Source organism: Haliotis rufescens, unplaced genomic scaffold (assembly GCF_023055435.1).
Source record: "Haliotis rufescens isolate VD_foot unplaced genomic scaffold, xgHalRufe1.0.p SCAF_42, whole genome shotgun sequence".
Lineage (NCBI taxonomy): Eukaryota > Metazoa > Mollusca > Gastropoda > Lepetellida > Haliotidae > Haliotis > Haliotis rufescens.
In genome coordinates this window covers 1,232,964-1,254,092 of record NW_025964135.1, presented here as the reverse complement: position 1 = coordinate 1,254,092, position 21,129 = coordinate 1,232,964, and the positions used below count along the sequence as shown (strand labels likewise).

At 40.6% G+C, this 21,129-nt stretch overlaps 1 protein-coding gene across 3 annotated transcripts in view; it reads left to right on the top strand.

The window, feature by feature from the left end:
• LOC124116470 (tensin-4-like) overlaps window positions 1-20,439 on the top strand; it is a 181,005-nt gene extending 160,566 nt beyond the window's left edge. For all 3 annotated transcript variants that reach the window (XM_046477812.2, XM_046477813.2, XM_046477814.2), the window contains 3 exons: window positions 11,591-11,677; window positions 14,070-14,241; window positions 16,662-20,439. In XM_046477812.2, coding sequence (XP_046333768.2) covers window positions 11,591-11,677; window positions 14,070-14,241; window positions 16,662-16,865 — 463 coding nt within the window. In that variant the 3' untranslated portion in view covers window positions 16,866-20,439. The remainder of the gene's footprint in view (window positions 1-11,590; window positions 11,678-14,069; window positions 14,242-16,661) is intronic.
• The last annotated feature ends 690 nt before the right edge of the window (window positions 20,440-21,129 follow it).

Sequence of the window (21,129 nt, the reverse complement as noted above, 5' to 3'; positions counted from 1 at the left end):
AACCTGAGGCTGTTATCTGTTTTCCGTGATCCAACTTTCATATGAGACACTTTTCCCACACCCTGATGAAATTTAAGGAGGTATGGTTAGATGTGATACATTCAGCTTTACTTTGTCCTGCTGTGTCAAGTGTTTGAAAGACTATTTCTGTCAATATTCTCTCTGCCTGGGTAGATATTCACAGTTATATCACACAAGATGAATTCATTCAATTTGAAAGACTCAACAAGGGACGAAACTGAATCAATATGAATTCTCATTCAAATGTATACAGTCTTGTAAAGGTAATAGTATATTTTTTTAAACAAATGTTATACTTGAAAAACTATGAAGTGTAAAATATTCATCAGAAACTCATCCAAGTGGAAATGGAAGTGTTAGAAGCGCTAGTTACAAATTCAGATGTGTTGTCAAACATTTCTCTTTGACTCGGAAAACAAATCTTGTGAACAGTCCATGATTCAACAGTTGTCATGCAAGGAGTTTGTGCAGACCACCCGGTCCTCTGGTAGGATCAGAGAGTGATCATTGGGCAGCATTGCGCATGGCATCACGCTATTGGTGCCAGTCAGGGATTTTACTCCTGTGTAGAAGCGAGTTCCGATGTGAGCAGCATGTCCTCTCGCTGGCTGCGTCTTACAAGAAGATGGAGATTTTATGGCGGGGTGATAATCATTCTAGAAAGTAAATGGGCAGTTCCACAAAGGTAAACTGACAATTTCCATTGATTAGTATCTTAATGCCAGCATGGCACAATCCAGTGTACTTCCTTATGTCAACTAGTATATCGTAAATGTCTTAGTTTGGATAATGATTAGTTGTCACAATAACAGCATAAAGTAATAAGGTTGTCCTTTTGTACAGATATTTAGAATATTTTAAAGAAAATTACTAAGGTATTATTGATACTCCCCAATCAACGTTTGTATTTGTGTGTTGATGCTAAGTATTATATATTTAAAAAAAATGTTATTTATACGTTGATTTGTGAAATATCTTACTATGTTATGTAATTCTGATTAATCACTGTGGGTGTTGTGACAGTGATGAAACATGAAGTTGGCACTTTGTCATCGTGGGTCATCTGTCTGGGTGATGGACAGAGGTCTTAGAGTGACCACTTGTCTGTCGGATAGAAACATGATATATTCATGATCTTTGTTTGTTTGTTATTAAACGTCACACTCAGCAATATTCCAGATACATTGTATATGACAGTGGTCTGTAAATAATTGAGCCTGGACCATAATCCAGTGATTGACATCATGATCTATGCAATTGAGATACAATGACATGCATCAACCAAGTCAGTGAGCCTGACCAACCAATCTCATTTATATAAGTCGCCTCTAATGGCAATAATGGGTTGCTGAAGACCCTTTCTCTACCCAATCTTCACGGGTCTGTTCATGATTGAGTTGTAAAAGAGCTTCTTTTTTATATTTCTGCATATATTTTAAAAAAACCTTGTTTTACTTGAATACCCATGCTTGGTCCTCCTAAACACAAGACGAACTTACTGGAGGTTGTGATGATTGAGTGTTGAGCGGAGTTAGACAGAGATGTGACGGATGGGCGTAGCCCGGGGGGAAATGTGTCCATGGACTCTATAGCTGTACCTGAGGCTGTACCTGTCAGGGGGATGTCTCAATCGGTATGCAGCACTAGGATTATTTTCTTACGTGAAGGATATAATCATATGTTGATGCACCAGCTAATTGCAATACATTTTCCCCAACGCTGAATATAATGATTCAATTTTGTTGCTAACATGAGACAGTTTTCTATCATCATTTACCTGTAAAGATACTTAAATAAGATCTATTTTCCCAACTAAAAGGTTGCTAGCGGTTCTAATATAGTGTTCCCAGTTTACTGGTAATTACCGGTTTTTTAGGCTTGGACCAGCAAATAAAGTATCTTATAAATCGTTGTTGTTGAACAAACTTTAGCAATATTCATATATGTATATTTTACGAACGAAGTCAGCTTGTCTGTTACCATCAAGGTTACCCTAGTCCTAGAAAATAGCATTTCTCTTTGTTTCAAGGTTAAATGTATATTTGTAGTGACTAAGTCTTGAAATGTTAAAAAAAGGAAGAGAAAATTTTGACTAAACATTGTGTGAATGACGTGTAGATCTCACAAAGTTACTTCAGAGATGACGTCATTGCAATGAACATGACGTTGAAAGAAATAAGACCAGGTAATTTTCATTTCTTTTTCTATGTGTTGAATGTTGGGATAGACACAAAGTAGAGGGGCACTGGTATTATATGGAGTGGCCAGTCACAGGACTAGCAGTTTCAAAAGCCAGGGGAACGTGGCATAGCAACAGGTGCTTGGCTGTTGGCTACAGGAGTCTTCAGTGTTGTTCCAGGGTAGCGGCTGTACCCCAATCTTGCCATGTGTGGAACGAGGGACAAACGCTACAGTACTCTATTGTAGATAAAGTGGCTGTAATTTGTTTGTTTTTGATGGAAAGGTCAAAAGTTGTTCCGACTTTTGTGACTTCAGCCATCATGTCAGGCCTGACTGTACACTGAGAAATTCCACACTTGGGTGACATGGGTGTGTTTCACAGCAGTAGCTGCTTCTCACATGGCTTTGTAGAAATCAATCGGGATCTCTGGTGAACAGCCATTGTTATCTGGTGTGTCTACTCAGCACATGAAAGATGGTATTGATGTTTAAGATCAATTGTTCCTCCCCGGTTGTGAGCCCTGCAGAATCTGCCGACTGTGACACTCACCGTCGATGGATGTGGTGATACCTGTTTGGTTTATGATATACGAATACCACGAATACCACGAATACCATTCTGTCTCACACCTTTTTGAAATATTCAACATTTATCGGTCCATTGTCTCTCTCTCTCTCTTTTTTTAAATGAAAAATGAGAGAAAGGACAGTATTTCATGGACTGGCATACCAGACAATCGAATTGCTGGGATAAATTCTTTGAATATGTATAGTTGACATTTTGTCTCTTTCGCATGTCTGAAAATGTAATGTATTTCTTTTTTAATGGTGTTTTGTTTTGTGATATTGTCATCGATCAATCTTTAGTGTGTCTGAGTTGGCAGGGTCTTATTTGTTACAGACAAATATATACAGTTCAAAGTTTAATAGGAAATACAGAGTAATGTATTTACGATATTACATAATTCAATTCGTTTTGGGAGTTAATGTTTGGTGATGTTGCAGTGGACAATTTCAGTTTTGTCACCTAAAGACAATATCTTTTTGAACTGTTTTTTTTTCTTTAAATGAATATAGGGAGATTATTATTTCACAAAGATACATCCTCGAAAACCAAAATATTCTTTTTCGTTTTGTTTCTGAAACTGAAAATTAAGGTAACAGTGGATGTATTCGAAGGTCAGTAACCATATTTGAGGATTTGCACAAAATAATTATGGCAGGCCTAATCAGAAATATTTTTTTTAAATTTATTGGCACTCCGCATAACATAAACAGTACAGATTTGTTTTCATGTAGTTTTGTCAATGCAGCCTGTTCTTGAGGTTGCCACGACTTTGCTCTTATCCCTTCATTATTTACCTGTCCACAAGTCTGGTATTCACCTGTAACGACTTGCCCAGCCGCCCAGCCTTGAATGACAACAACAGGGAAATGAAGCTTGGTCAACAAGCACAACTTTCCCACCCAGACCCTCCCTGCATCTACTTGAGTGCTGTGGGAGGTCGGGGCAGACAATGCCCAGCCTCTCACGCTCCCCCTTTATTGGTCTCTCTCCACTCCTCCACCGTTATAACCTGTTGGTCTGTTAGGCACTTGTCCACTCCCTGTATTGTTGGCTTTGTGGTTGGAAGTACCAAGTGGACTGAGCTCCTCTCATGAGTTCCACCTATGTTGGTTGACTCTGAGGCTAATCAGCTGACCCTGCCCTCCTAATGGAACATTACATGAATTCTTTATAGACTCTCATGAGAGGTGTCCCAATGTCCACTCCCGGTCAAATGTTGTAATTAACTTCGTGGATATACAAGGCCCAGTGATTGTCATGTACATGATGTAAATGGGAATTTTGTACATTGATGCCATTTAACCTGAAACATTTACCAGCCAGAGTAGTGACACTTTACAAGGCCTGAAACAACCTCATGAGACCTTTAACCAGAGTTTGAAATTGGCACTAGTCCTGTAGTCCTTGCCAAACTGCCCGATAGTTCATGTATCATAAGGACTAGTAGATATTTGCCACTTTTAAGGGTTATGTTATCATTATAAGGACTTGTGGACTGAAAATGTTAGTTTCTACCACTGTTTAACAGTAGACTTGATCTAGTGGACCAATGCCAATGTGTAGCCCAGTTTGTCATTAGGACATCTTTAGGACATTTAGAAAACTCAGGTTTAGTATTAAGGGGTATTTCTTTCATTTTTGACTTGGAACCTGTGACGTGCTCTGTACAGACAGTCTTCAGTATGTCATGTATTTGTGTATCATTAAACTTTATTCACTGTGTTCAAACTATGCAGGAGAGCCCTATTGTTAGGGTCCCTAGATTCTGATACTATAGACGAAGCATGAATTTTGAACGCTCACTCTCACTCACTCAGGTTCATCATACCTCATGGGGTCAGAAGTCATCATCTGAGCCTCATGCTTGTTTGTTTGTTTGTTGTTGTTTAACGCCGCACTCAGCAATATTCCAGCTATATGACGGCGGTCTGTAAATAATCAAGTCTGGACCAGACAATCCAGTGTTTGATATCATGAGCATGGATCCATGCGATTGGGATATGATGATAAACAACAAGCAAACAAACAAACTTTATGATAATTTCTTTTCTTTAGTTGTTGATATAAGAAGCATCAAAATATGATGAGTTCCTGGTTGACCTGGGATACTGAGTGCAGTGTTAAACAACAAACAAACATGCCCCCACACACCTGGCATGAAGGAATGCTTAAACATAAGGTGTCCATGCCCAGTTGCCCAGAACAGGATTTCAGCATTAACCAACCATTCAGTCTGGCTTCAGTTTGATTCACATGTGTGAAAACAATTTCTTTCCAGTTTGTTCTTCAAGATGGTGGTGACACTTTCCATCACTCAGATCGTTTCAGTGTGTGCCTGATGACCACCATCTTGAGGGGACGGACCCTATTCATTATACTCATGACACCTTTGTAGGTTCAAGTGATGTCCTGAGATAATTGCACTGACCGACACCTCATATTCATCTTCTCTGTGGCAGAGGTGGTGAGATGTGAACATCTGCTACAATTATCCCTTTCTTAGTCCTTATATTTTATCTGGAGTCCTCAATCCTCCGGCTCCTGTATAGATACAACTCATTCTCCCGGGCACATTTCTCAACTCACAACATCCACCGTGACATGATTCCCGCCCTCAACACAAAGACCTATTTTATGTACATTTATTGACATTCAGCTGCCAGATTTTTCATAAAGTGTATTATCGTTGAACACACATCATTAAGGAGGTGTCCCACCCAGACTATACGCGATCGTATCCCACCTCCGATGGTCCACACAATGAAGACCACAGTCGTTAGAGCTGTGGACAACATGATACCCTTATCCTCCGGACATTCAGGGGCAAATTGCTACTCAAAATTCTCCTGTATTTTTTAGCATTATGGTACATGCTCTTGAGGATCGGCCCATTCATGTTGGATGCCTATTCAGTACACAACCCATGTTCCTGTCAGCTAGTCCGGTGTATGGTAATATGTAAGGATGTCACAAAATGTGGAACATTTACCAGTTTATGATTCCTGATACCACTGTGTTGAGGTAGCCACTTCTAGCCAGTAGGTCCTGGAGAAAATGTGCTAGCAATCAGCAAAATGTCAAAGGAAATTTTTAATTGAAATATTCCAATATTCCATCATTCCTCTTTCTGTTATTGCACATGCTTGTGGGCTTTCCACCCATATTAGGCTGACACAATGAGATATAACTGAAATATTGTTCAAGGAGATGTTAAACATATGCAATTTTCATATTTTCCACTAGCTTTTCAGATCATCTGTTTTGAAATAACTGGTCGTAACTGGTATCTTTATTGTGGATGAGCATATTCTTGGAAGCCGGGCTCCATTGGGTATTTTGAGACATGCTGCTTTAAGATCAGTGCTGCTTTTTTATGTTCCTAAAATGGGGAGGGTGTTGCTGTCAGATTATATTTGACTCTTGATTGTACCTCTCTTCATGTCAGACTATATGAACATCCTACTCAGGAAGACTTTCACCTTATCGTGAATCCGTTTAAATAAGAAGCAGTTTCGTTGAAAATAGTTTTTCCGGTCCAAATTGGGCTATCGAAGCTAAAGTCACCTCATGGTTGACTTCTTGTGTGTAAGAACACATGCTGCAATAGTTATAAACTTCTGACCCTCTGTCCTTCTGACATACTACTTAAAACAAGTTAAGGAACACCCACAATTGGAAGGCTGTGTGTGGCAATACCCACCAACCATGGCAGATTAACTATAGTTGTATAAGAAAATCGAGTGTTCTTTAACTTCTTTTGAAGAGTATATAACAGCTGTAGAAGACTGTTTATTAAGGTCTATTACCTATCTGGATATATCAAATGTGCTCCTTCCCCCTCACTTATCCTGATACTCTTCCTCCACAACATCCACAGATCTCATAATGATACCCCTCCTATCTTCAGGAGGATCATGGCCTCCCTCTGGGGTCCGGTTAAACACACCACCTCCCATTTAACCTGTTTGACTGTCACACTCAGCAGGGTGTCTGTTTTAAGGGGGCCAGGTCTCTGTTGTCTGATTTGAACCATAAAAGACTAGGCTTGACACTTTACGGTTGCTTCAGATTCTCAAAAGATGAGTAAAAAAGTAGTTTTGTTTACTGGTGTGTGACCAGGCTGTTGTTGATGTTTGTGTTGATGTACTGATAAGGACAGCGTTGTTTCCTTCTTGTTCTGGTCGGACTGTTGATGGTGTACTGGCTGCGTGGCCATGAAGTGCCCGATTCCTGTCATGGGATTCGAACCACTGACCTGATCCGAGGTCGGACGCCTTGTCCACATGACCAAAGAGGTTAACCCCGTCAGACAGCTGACAATGTACGGATGTCATCTGTGGGATGACACCACGCACTGCTACAGTAGTTTGTCATTCTTTTGTTGTAAGGAGCCAGATGTTCATTGGAGGTTTCATGTAGTCTCCCTTGGATGTCAGGAATTGTACCCGGGTTCATGTTTTATTACTAGGCTACCCGACCACCCCGCTTCATGATGGAAAGGGGGCACAGGTGGCCCAGTCGTCTAAGGCGCCGCGATTCGCTGTGCAGAGCCAGAAACCTATGATTGCGGGTTCGAATCCCGGTTTGCCCCGATTATGTTTCTAGGTTTGTCAGCACCATACTGTGCTCGTGGGTTTCACCGAAGTGGTAAACGTCTGAGACCTGCATCACTTCGGGCTTTTCTCCCACATTAAGCTGACACGCCGTGATATAACTGGAATACAGTTAAAAGCGGCGTAAAACCCAACTCACTCACTCACTCACTCACTCATGATGAAAATCTTCTGCAGTTATGTGATTTGTAAGAAAACTTGCAGTGTTGTCTGTGAAGTTTCTGGATGATTTTGTTGCTATGTTCTCTCATCGGTCCTCAGGCCTAGGTTCAGCTCCCCACATACTTCAACACAAAGACTCTTGGTGTCTTATTTATGACCATGTGACAGTTGTTTGGTAAATCATACCAACAATTTTAGTCACTGTCATATGTTCATAATATTTTGTTTTGTTTGTTTGTTGTTTAATGCCGCACTCATCAGTATTCCAGCTATATGACGGCGGTATGTAAATAATCGAGTTTGGACCAGACAATCCAGTGATTGACATCATGAGCATGGATCTATGCAACTGGGATGACATGCAACAATCAAGCCTGATCCCATCAGTCATCTCTTACGGCAAGTGATGTAGCTGGCTTTTGAGATAATATTTTCTTTGGGATATGTCAACCAAACAGACCTGCTTGACCAGGCACAGCTTGTGAGAGTTGACATCATAGCCCATTTTGTCATGCAGCATGCCCAAGTATCAGTGATGTCAAGCACGCTCGGTGACAATCATCAGTGTTGACATGACCGCAGTGGTCACTTGATTGCAGGTGTGACAGTTTACACCTGTGCTTGATGTCTGCATTTCCATACTGGCCCTGTGTGTGTGTGTGACTGGAATTAATCAGGCCAGTCATGGGAGAGTGGGTAGCGGAATTGAATTACCTACAGAGATTAATGCAAGGTCATTGTTTGGGCTTGCTTTGAGCTGTGGACAAACAACCCTGCCTTTCAAACGTCCACCGTTTTTTACACAACAGTTGTATAACATCAATGTCAGACTGATATTAATCATGAACGTATTGAAATTTTCAATCTGTGAATGAGATTAATGGTTTATAATTCAAATTACTCAAGGTCAATTTAATGCATTCGCTGAAACACGTCCCAGATGCAATGTCCTTGTTCAAGGATTTAAGTTAAAAACAGCTTCAGTTCAACACAATAGAGCCCAATTACCAGCAAGGTGAATACAGTGTCTGATTACATCCCCCAGTCAAGGTCTGGGAGGGTCAGTGGTTACGTGAGTGACGATGATGACGGCTTGTACTACATGAAGGATGTTACTGTAAGACTATACATCACCCTCGCCGTGAGGAGTGGACTTGTATAACTAGTCATAGCCTTGCTCCAAGGCTTTACTGAAAGATAAGTCCATGGATGTGTAGTAATGCCATCCTCATAGGCAAGTCTAGATATGTGACAGCGCAAGACTCCAGTACTTATAGGGACAACTTGTTCTTATTATTTACATAATCTAGAAATTATTATTTCAACTAATGATAATTGCCTTAAAGACTTGTGCAAGTCTAACCTAGTCAGTGTTACCAGCAAATTGTAATACGTGTTGTGTCCAATAGATTATGTCATGTAGCATCATTTAGTCTTTAAATGTTAGGCCATTTGTTTTTAGTCAACAACAAAACCCACAACACACAACAACCACTCACACAACATCACATCCAGGGGCGGTCGAGTAGCCTCGTGGTTAGGCATTCGCTCGTCACACCGAAGATCTGGGTTCGATTCCCGACATTGGTACAATGTGTGAAGCCCGTTTCTGGTGTCCCTGCCATGATTGGAATATTGCTAAAAGTGGCGTAAAACTCACTCACTCACTCACTCACTCACTCACTCACTCACTCACTCACTCACTCACTCACTCACTCACTCACTCACTCACTCACTCACTCACTACCAACCAACCAACCAACCAACCAACACACTCACCAACCAACCAACCAACCAACACACAACACACAAAAAACCCAACTTTCACCAAGCAGCCATGCCAAACAAAGGCCTACACAGCACTGTTCTTGGTGAGTTGGGATCATCAATTGTGTGGCATTTTGTGCAAGGCAGAATAATTGAATTTAGTTATAACAATAAATGGTGAAGTAGAGATGAAAGCGACCATGAAATAACTATTCATGATACACTAGTTGAGTTATGACGTCTATAAAACATTACTCCATTTGCGCTGAAGAATAGAAATGACTGATTATGTGACATTATTCATGATTAATAACAGAGGAATATTTCCTTGACTTCAAATCGATAAAATCATAATATTCCATACTAACTATGTTTCTGCCTGTGTCCAAATTACCTTGCTTCGGAACAATTCTAATTGCAATTTGAGCAGGTAATAAAATCTGTCTTGTTCCAGCACCTTTCATTGGCCCACAAAGCCAGAAATTCCTGTATTTCTGTCTTCAAATGGAGTCCTAGAACACCAAAACTATTAGCTGGTATTTATTGAGTGGTGGAATTCCGTGTGCTCCTGCGGCGATGACCCCTACAATACATGTAATATGATATGACAAAGCAGGCAAGATATCAGCTTACTACACACGTCACCTCACCTCGGAGAGCAAGCTCACAAATAAACTTTGTTTGAATTCAAAATTTTTGTGTTTGTCGCTGTGAAACAATGAGATGATTTGCTCCAATAGAGAGTTTCTCATGTTTGTGCAAAGTCTCTGTCGCCAGGGCTGATTCTCCCAAATCTCTTGGGCAGTATTTCAGAAGGTATTTCTGACTGCTTCACACTCAGGTAAACTGCGCTCCATGCCATTACTATTGTTGATGAAGGAATGGGAGATATAAGTTTACAGAAATATGTGTTTTACTTTGAGATTCCTTAATAGTTGAGAAATGTCACAGTTGATCTTTGGCTTTTTTAAATGTGAATGCTGCATTCTTGCATGTTGTTTGAAGACAAATGGCCCCTCCAGGAGTCGGTATGGATGACATTTCAAATTGTTCAAGTTTGAAAACTAAAAAAACAAAAAAAACCAAGAGAGAATTCCAATGGCCTAGTCTTGTTGCTTACTATTCCATATACCGGAGGGACATCATTTTCAAAATTATATAAAATGTAATAGCTGATATTTATCACTTTATAGCTGTGAATATTTGAAGCTTATTACACTGAAGATGGGAGGTTGTCTTGGGGCTAATGGAGACAAATTTTTGCGAAACAATTTGATCTTTTATGTGTTGCCTCCGGTTTTGACAAAAGTAATGTTGGGAGTGAACGGAAGATGTTGTCCAGTTGCCGCTAGCGATGAAATGATAGGTCAGACAAATCATGCACAGATGAAACTTGTTGATAAAAAGACTGTTTCAAGTATCAGATGGAATCATAAAATATGAACTTTAGTATTAATCCTTTACCAACTGACAGGTCAGTTGGTCAAGGTTTCTGTTGGTTGGTCAAAATTCTTAAACTTCATTAGGCTAATGGGTTGGTATTGTGACAGATATGGAAGACAGAAATATATGCAACATTCTGTACAAGGTCTATAGACTCCGGGCAGACATACATAGAGTGATTATAGTGCTAGAACTCCTCTTCTCCAGAGGGGGGGTGGTCGGGTAGCCTAGTGGTTAAAGCGTTTGCTCGTCACGCCGAAGACTTGGGTTCGATTCCCCACATGATTACAATGTGTAAAGCCCATTTCTTGGTGTCCCCCACTGTGATGTTGCTGGAAAATTGCTAAAAGCGGTGTAAAACCATACTCTCCCTCTCTCTCTTCTCTTCTCCACCGCTAAGATTGCTTTGTACACTTTGGTCCTGTTTCATCAGATATGTCCTCCATAGTGTCAGAACCCTGCAACAATATAACTAGAATGGACATTTTCCATTAAGTCTGCCAGCCTTTGATCAGCTTTCATCCAATACTATCCTGTTATCTGCCTTGTATTGTGTCCTTCAAAGGCCTGAACAGCCTTGAAAGCTTTTGCAGGACAGGAGCTAATTTCATTATTGTACTATCTCATATAGTGCGGCCCCTAGGGTATATCTGCGTTATACACTTTCCCCACGAACACCACCCATTGTGTTCATCTGATATCATACATGGAGTCACTTGTACCTGACCATTAGCTGTACCCAGGGTCTGTGCGGGGTGATAACATCACTTATCACCTGTTGTAGTGTTTGATGTTGGCTTGTGCCCTGGGCTAACGTGTGTCTTGTCTGTTCCAGGTTGGAGTCCCTCATGTGCCTAGATCGCAGTCACATCGAGGATGAGGCTTTAAGGCATGCCCCCTGGTACCAGGCTGGGATACCAAGGTATGATACCCTGTCATGATACCTGTCATATTGGCTCACCACCACTTCGAAAGTTTGATGTCGGTTAAAAATACATTTTGAGACATACACACATGCATACCCAAATCCTTATTTGTGAAAATATTCAACAACAACAACACCAACGATAGAAATTGGTACTAGTCCTGTCGTCCTTGCCAAACTGCACAATCATTAAAAGGACTAGTGGTCTAAAACTGTTAGTTTCTATCCCTGCAACACCATCAGCACAATGTTATGTAAGTTCCCTCTGTTGCAGAAGGAACTGGTGGCATATTGGCTCAATATACCATCTCGTTCATCTCGTTCATGGCCCATACATCTGATCGTGTGATAGTTTCTGAATTGTGTAATAAGCATCAAGATAAATCTTCTCAACTCAGAAAACGCTGATGTAATACAATCTATGGCTATTTTCTTAAAATGTCAATCTCATCAAAATCAGATCTTATTTCTCACTACCACTAAACAAAGACTTGAGGCCATCCCATTACGGGTCACGTCAGAACGACCTTTCATCCGACCAATCAGAGTGTCACTTACCAGATCGGGAAAGTGATAGTTGGAATGTGTTTTATGATCATGCAACCTCAAAAAAGCTTGACATGGGGTATTCTGAACGACAGTTACGGCCTGTACGACATAGTCAAAATCATCATTTATCTCTCACTTCAATGGGGTAAACATTTGAAACGGAAGAGACTTTCCATAGCCCGTGGGAACACTGTCATACAATCTCAGTCATCTATTAGACATTCCACAATTTGGCTTTGTTCAGTTTACAAATTTGAATCGTGCTGTCAATATATTTTCAAAGCGTAGTGTGGAATGGAAGTCACCATTTTGAAACTAGTGCCGTAAAGCGCTAGAAAGCTGCTTTCTGATTGGCTAATGTAGATTTCTTGTTACTCATTTCATTGGTTGGTTGACCCACTAGATACTCCTGATCCCTATCAAAAGTTGAGTAGTATACCATGTCTTAAATAACTTTAACTTTGGATTTAAAACATGATATCTACCACTGTTTCTGTTAATAATTGAGTCATATACGTTGAAAGTCTGTTGGAAACAGTATTTGTCAGTTGAAGACAATAATTTGGGTTTCTAAAATCAGGAATAAGTAATGTTAATATGAAATTGTGTTGTAGCTTTAAGAGCAGGTTTGACACTTTCCAGGCCTGGTGAAGTTGTTGATGGGTGAATTAGAGTTGTGTGGAAACTACCTTTGACTCTACATACAATGTCGGAGTTGAATCTGGTTGGGAAGCCAGTATGTCTGGAGGTGCTGTCGGCGCCCCGGTTGTCATTGTGCATCTCACCTTGGGGGGCCCGGTTATCAGGGCCAGATATAAGGTGGCAAATATTGTACTATTAAATCCCCATCATCAATCAATGTTAACCTGACGGTCAAGGAAAACATGAACCTTATCTGTCGGGATATATATCAAGTGTATATAAGTACCATTGTGGCGGTAGGCGACCAGGGATCAGATGAAATCTTGGATTTATGCAGGAAAAACTTAATCATGACATTTTAGAAGATTGTTCTGGTGCTCAATGTTAAATTCTTTTCATAAGATGAAATAAGGACAATATGATCAAATATATAAATATATGCATATAGTTACATACATATATGTATAGGGGCAGTCAGGTAGCCTAGTGGTTAAAGTGTCCGCTCGTCACACAGATGACCCGGGTTCGATTTCCCCACATGGGTACAATGTGTGAAGCCCATTTCTGGTGTTCCCCACTGTGATATTGCTGGAATAATGCTAAAAGTGGCGTTAAACCATACTCACTCACATACATATATCCGACTTCTGACAATGTGTGAAGCCCATTTCTGGTGTTCCCCACTGTGATATTGCTGGAATATTGCTAAAGGCGGCGTTAAACCATACTCACTCACATACATATATCCGACTTCTGACAATGTGTGAAGCCCATTTCTGGTGTTCCCCACTGTGATATTGCTGAAATATGGCTAAAGGCGGCGTTAAACCATACTCACTCATATATATATATCCGACTTCTGACACCATGGTTTTACTACATCCGATATTTCGTGTCGCTTACATGAGACGGTTCTTTCCACATACACCAACACATACAGAGTGGTATCTCTCCTGGCTTGGTAGAGGTAGCAGTTTATGCTCAACTCTTTTTATTTGGTAATGATTTGTTTTGTACCCTGCAACATAAGGTTTTCAAGTCTATGGTTATTTCCACTGCATCACTGGTTTCTGTTTAAGTTTACGTTTGTTTGTTTTAGTTTCTGTGTTTATTGATTTATTGATCAAGTCAGTTTATGCTGTGGTTCAACCTAGTTAACATGTTGTACATGGAGTTGACAAGTTCCCTCTTCTTACAGGGAGATCGCCCTGGAGATTCTGCAGCAGGAAGATGTGGGATCATTTATTGTGCGAGACAGCACCACACATCCTGGCTGTTTCGCTCTGTCTGTTCGAGTGCCAAAGTATGAAAACGCTAGCGGAATTTCACATTATCTTATAATAAAAACACAGCGAGGAGTCAAATTAAAGGTGAGTTTGTGAAAACAGCATGTTTAGCAGCATAGCACCTGTGGTCAATATTACCCAGGGCAGGTAGAATGGGGATCATATCCAAAATGGCTTTGATGGTTTCCCAGTTTGGAGGAGGGATAGTCAGATATGATAATCTGTGTCCGATAATACAGATGCTAGGTTTCCAGTGAAATCTCTGGGTTACCAAATTTCAAGAACTTCATGTGACCTTCACCCTAGACTTATCAAAGGCCAATTGCCTGGCAGGTATTAATACACCTCTTCCTGAACAAGAACACAGCCATTATCTACCAAGCAGTAATGGAGCCTGGTTTTGTCAAAGGAGACATGAGCACTATGACAGCAAGTGCTAATTAAGATGTTTTTGTGGGTGCAATCCATTATCTGCATCTACTCTGAAAGGATATTCCTGGCAGATGAAGGCTTGGACCCGGCCCCCAGTGTGCTGTATTATCCCTGCCACTTTCAAGCATCTCTGTCTCTTCTACTGATGTACTTCATAACACATGGTCATGGAATATATGTCTCCTCTTCAAATGGCAGCATCTTCAGCATGCTTGTTGAGAGCAATTGGGTTAAAAAAATAAGCCAATCAAGACTCTATTTTGAGCCCACTTGCCTACTAAATTCCAGAAACATTCAGAACCATTTGCTATGTGAAAATGATGTCGCTGTTCCAGGTAGTTGAAAGGACAGTCTGGAGTTGAGAATGTTAAACGTAAATTCATGTTGGGATGGTATTGACTGTCATGCAATGTCGTTCCTGGAGAAACTACATGAGCTTCTAACCACAGACTAAATTAACTTGGTTGTGTAAGCTGTATGAATGTTCTGAACAAACATATAAGAGTATAGTAATAGCTTCACACTGCGAGATTACAATAGAAATAGTTCTATGATCCCTGGTGGACATAAAGTCTAAGGCCGTGAAGATCCGGGATAGAATAGGTCTTCAGCTAAAAGCGACCATGCTTGTTGTAAGAGGCTACGGGATCGGGTGGTCAGGCTTGCTGACTTGGTTGATGCATGTCATCGTATCCAAGTTGCGTGGATTGAGGCTCGTGATGTCAATAACTGGATTGTCTGGTCCAGACTAGATTATTTACAGACTGCCATCATATAGCTGGAATATTGCTGAGTGTGGTGTTTTAACAACAAACACCATCAAACAAGCAAGCATGAGGCTCAGGTGACGAATTCTGACCCAGAATCCCCATTAGGTATTATCAACCTAGAGGCATTGTACTGGGCATGTAGGTACATCAGCTGTTGTGGCGCTGGATGAAGCACCTAAATTACAAAATAGCCTTTCAATGTGTCTTTAGCAAAATATCACTTGAATATCATTCCAGAAGTCATGGCATTATGCCGTCAACATCCATCTAAGCCAAGAAGCTTCCATGATCAGTTGTATAATCTGCCTTAAAGAGTCTTTACATTCCCTTCATTCTTGATATTAACTAACTGTTATCTTCCTGGTGTGGCAATAGCCCTATTACCATATACAAGTCTAAAGTCCTGGGGATTTAGGTTAAGTGTGCTTAATCTTTAGCCAGACCTCCAGGGCTTACACGGTAATGCTAAGCACCCGTGATTAGGGGCAGACATGTCAGTGCTTAAGTCCTGGTCATGGACATTATCATGTTGTGGATAAGACTGCGTGTTGACGTTGTAAAGTAGGCATCATCATCATCACCAGCATCATCACCAGCATCATCATCAGGCTATTTATATAGCACAAAATCCATACCACTGAGGGACATGTTTAATGCGCAAATTCAGCATATGTACATATATACAACAGAGAGGGGACAGTAAGATAGTAATAATATACACATTCAGGTGTAGCGTTCAAAAAGGTATGTTTGAGTCCAGACTAAAATACTTTAACTATTGGGCAGTTTGGCAAGGACGATAGGACAAGTGCCAATTTCTACTTTCTCACTTGGTGAAATCCACGATGGTGCTGACAAACCAGGATTTGAACCCACAGTCACAAGTTTCTATGCCCAACTATGTACAGCAAATTGCGGCACCTTAGACGACTGGGCCATCCATGCCCCCACTCTATCCTATCAAAGCAGAACCATAGGACCATTCCCTCATGACTCCCTTCCCTTCAGCCTGAAAAGTGCACCTAATGTCACTGTATCATGAGGACTAGTAGAAATTTGCCCTTTTTAAGAGTTTTGCTATATGTTATCATTATAAGGACTAGAGGACTAAAAATGTTAGTTTCTACCGCTGAAACTTCTAAGACCTGATTCACCTCAGACCTTCCTCCCACAATAAGCTGACACATTGTGATATAACTCGCATACTTTTTAAGAGGGGTCAAGCCTAACTCACTGACTAAATGTTGCACTCTGCATTATTGGTTTGGTTGTTTCAATGCTTGTATGTTTCCATTGTTTCAGGGCCTGGACAAGGAGTGGTCCAACTTGACAGCGCTGGTGATCCATCACACAGTCATGCGGGAGATGCTGCCATGCACGCTCAAGCTGCCCCGGAAGGCCAACAACCCCATGTTTAAAGACAGTGATAAGGACGATCGGGAGGAAGATCCCGACTATCAAAGGCTGTCGGACTTCTCCAACATGATGGAACAGCTAAAGATGTGAGACGACGCAATGCGCGTCGATGTTCGTGTCGGGAGCGTTGACCCAGGGGTCATGTGACTACAGCTACACTGGCAGTTTTTGTGATCGCGAGAATGTGATAAGAATTGTGATCTACCTACGGTAGGATCATGCTGGAGGCTGTTTAAATGCCCTTGGTTTTCAATTTCTCACACACAAGGAACACGTTTTGATTTTTTCACAATGGCGAGAAATTTAACACTATGAGACAATGATTTCCAGGACGAAGAAATCTTTCGTCTACAAGTCAGAAATAGTTCAACAACAACATTAGGTGAACCTGTAGTGTACTGGTTGACAAGATACACGAGGTCGTAACCACGACTGAAAAAGGTTCTGAATAAACTGTGGTCTGAGAGTGCATTTCATCCCGAGGATCAGTGGTCTATTTCTGTGATATGTCGGAACGTGGAGGGAGTATTGTGATGTTCAAGGAATGTGGAAACAGACTGGCATACCGTACAAAGTTCACATTCAAGCGGATAAACCTGTAACTCGCCCGCCTCAGCTGTTTAATCTGAAGAATCTACCGTCAAAGCATGTCGGAGCAAATGTTTACTTCATGATTTCCAAAGTTTGCGGTAGACTAAGCCCTGTCTTGACATCCAGTTCCGGGGACTTAGTGACTTGTTGATATCTGTGTCACAGCGTCACTGCCAGTGTGCCCTGGGTTATCTCCCTTTGTAAATGCTGCCAAGTCTTTCGCTAGCCGAGTGTTCACTGCTGCATGATGTCGGCTGATTGGCAGATGTCTGTCACCGATGTCTACAGACAGTTATATAACTTATCACAAATGTGCTGAAGAACCATCTTTGAAATTGCATGATGGGAAGTGTGAATGGAGAAAGACCAGACGTATAGTCGTGGAAAACTTGATGCCAAGTGTATTGGCAGGGTCTGACATCCACTATTTATCTAGCGTGTATGAGGTCATGTGAATGTTGTACTGGGATAGTTACGAAGTGTTTGTGTACATTACGCTTGTACGACCGTGTGTGGCGGAGAGGTCTTCGTGCAACTCATGCTGACAATAAGTGTCCTTCCTGTAACGTTATGTTGTCAGACTAGCAAGGGAGGTCTGTATGCCGTATCTGTGTACATATAATGTATGCATCTCTCACCTACTCAAGTCAGGCCAATGATATCAATACTGTGTCTACGTGGTACATTATCATATGGAAAGTGCTGTCCAGACATTTCAAGTTGTTGGTTTTGAAAATTGAGGGTAAAATTTATTGAAGACTTCAAGTCTGAATATAAGCATGTTTAAACACCCAGTGTTTCATTTCAGTAAGGCCTTTGTGACATTCTGACAATGTACTTACTAAGGGTAGTGGACCTTTGATAATTCTATCAAATTGGCAGTGATTGGTATAAAGATTTGATGAAAACAAATGGCATGACTAAAATGAAGTTATTTGTATCCAGTATGAAGGAGTCGTGTGAGATACGGCTTGTTTATTCCCTAGGATGTTGTAATGGTGTAACAGCATGCTCGTATATTACCCATCTCCCCTCCTGTCGTCTTGGTTGGAGACCATATCGGAGACTAACCTGTATCTGAGTTGTGGTATGATTTGGCCAGTGCTAGTCTAGATTTCCCCCACAGACTTTGCGAGCTAGCTTCTCCCTCCTCACTGAAGAAACTATTTCGAAAGGAAATTGTTTGCCCCGTGGGGCAGATGTATTTGCTGTGTAAACTTGTGAGGAGGATGTAATAGACGAAAGTTAACTGCGTAAGATGCAACAATAAAACTCAAAGTGCCACTATTTGCCCACATTATTCATGTTTCGAGGGGCAAATACGTCAGTTTTTACAGCAACGAGTTTGCTTTTTCTGCCTTGAATGAGGCCCAGCCATAGGTTTGGATGATTTGTTATTTTCTGCAGTTGAAGCAGATATTGTTTGCCTTGCCCTGTGGAGGGAGTATTGTTGATTTGTTTGTTAGCTGCCCAGTGGTACTATGTCCTAGTATTGGAGTCCGCCTCTATCACTAACAGAGGTCTGCCACTCAGCACTACTTGGAGAAAGGCTGGAGCAGGTCATATACTGTCGTAAGTCTATGTCACACTGACATTTTCCTGGTGAAAACTGAATCTGAAATTATTTATTTATTATTTTTTTTAACAATTTCTTGGTAAAACGATTTTCTGGTAGTTCAGTGTCTTCAGAACTACATTTTCAAAATTTGCTCTATTTATACACCTTTGGAATCATAATTTTTTCAATCAAACAAAATTTAGAAATACAGATGTGCATTGTGACCGTGAGAGCATATTTTTTTTCAACAATATCCAGGACGACATTTCTAGATAACAGCATCCTTGTTTGTAACCATGTTAACGCTATTTGTGGGCTACTTCTTGTCCAGTGTCATTGCTCCTCCTTCTCCAGGTAGTGTCAACCCTTGTGTCTACCCTCAGGTGCTTACCCAGAAAATACAATACCAGAGTGAACTGTGTGAATTTAGTCACTTGTATCCCGTGTGTGTGGTCGGACTGACTGACTGACTGACTACCAGTAATCACGTAGCATGGGTTCACTATCATGTCACTATTCACGCACACAACAACCTGTGGTCTTTCAGGAGAGTTCAGACGTTTGTCCCTGGGATATTTGGTGTATTATTTGGGAAACACATCCTTGCCCGTTAAAGGTATTTAGATTCAGACAAAACTTCAAATCTTACTGTGGCTATTTAATGCTTTTGATTACTTGTATAGTGAATATTGTGGCTAGTCATCAAAGTGCTGAGTAATCAGTCTGTGACGTTAGTAGTAGTGGGATGATACATCGATGCATGAGTGGATCACGATTTTTCACTTCTCGATACAAGTATCATGATACGTATCGGATCGTAATACCTATCAGATTGCACTGTTGGTGTATCGTCCCAGCCCTAGACTTTAGCTACTAATCTGAAGCCCGAGTCTGGTACAATTCTGTTTCTCAGCTAATAATAGTTCACATAATAAAACTAAAATCGACTGAAAATGATGTCAAGAGCCAAAGTATTTTGCACTGAAGAGTTTGAGGTCAAACATAATTTTCCTGAAAGAGCAAGGGTTGTGTGGATCTTCATGATTCTTTAAGAGAGATGACCGATTTAGAGAAACTTGTACATGCTGTATATTATATTTATTTACTGTTTAAATATACCTAATATAATCTCACCTCTTCTCTCTTGAAGGATCATAATGTATCCATTCCAGTATTTTCAACTGCTTCTTTCAAACCTTGACTAGTCTAAGGGAGACAACTTAGCAATACCTGTTTGTTTCCAGAAAGAAAGAAGTTGTCTGAAAAGCTCTCCAGACCCTTATTTTGTGGGTGAACTATTACAACGTATATCATGTTGATCTCAAGTCATCAGGGTTGAAATTGGAAGAGGAAGAATTCTCATTGGCATTAGACGAGGTTTACCCAGGAACTATATCTCATGTTGGGGCATGGAATACCACTGTTCATAACCTGTATCTGTGATTATTACATGATAAACATGCAATTCATCGTTACATTGTCTCACATGTTGGCAATAAATGCTTTTAAAAAGAATGATCTTTTTTTTTTGTATTGATAGTGATCAGCTTAAACACCTATGACAGATGTCACACAGCAGCAAGATCCTGGTTGCGGTAATCAATGTCTGGACAAGTGACGAGGGGCACAGTCCCAGAACATGAACTTGTGGAACAGGCTCCTTGACTATGCCTTCAGCTGGATTGACCAATGTTATCAGGCAACTAAACCTCCCTTCAGCTGGATTGACCAATGTCATCAGGCAACTAAACCTGCCTTCAGCTGGCTTGACCAATGTTATCAGGCAACTAAACCTGCCTTCAGACATGATTTACACAGAAGATGGGAGGAACATACTCCAGGTGGCACACACTGTTTGTGTCAACAAGTACAAATCTTTAGTAAAACAATGTATTTATTCCATAATATCGTTTACAGAAAATATATGTGGCATATACTGTCCTGAATCATGAGAATAACTGCAGCTTCTAACACAATTTACAAGCAAATGAAAATATTGCATGGAATGATTACAGAGAATATCACCTGTTCAAAATACAATTAAAGAGTTAAAAGTATATTTTTTCTACCTGTCACCTCAACACATGATCAGACCACAAACACGACATAATCACATGTAATAACTTTAACTTGATATATAATTCTGTCATATTCCAATGAAGGGTGAAAATGGATAAACAATAAAGGCAATCTCAAATGGCCAAT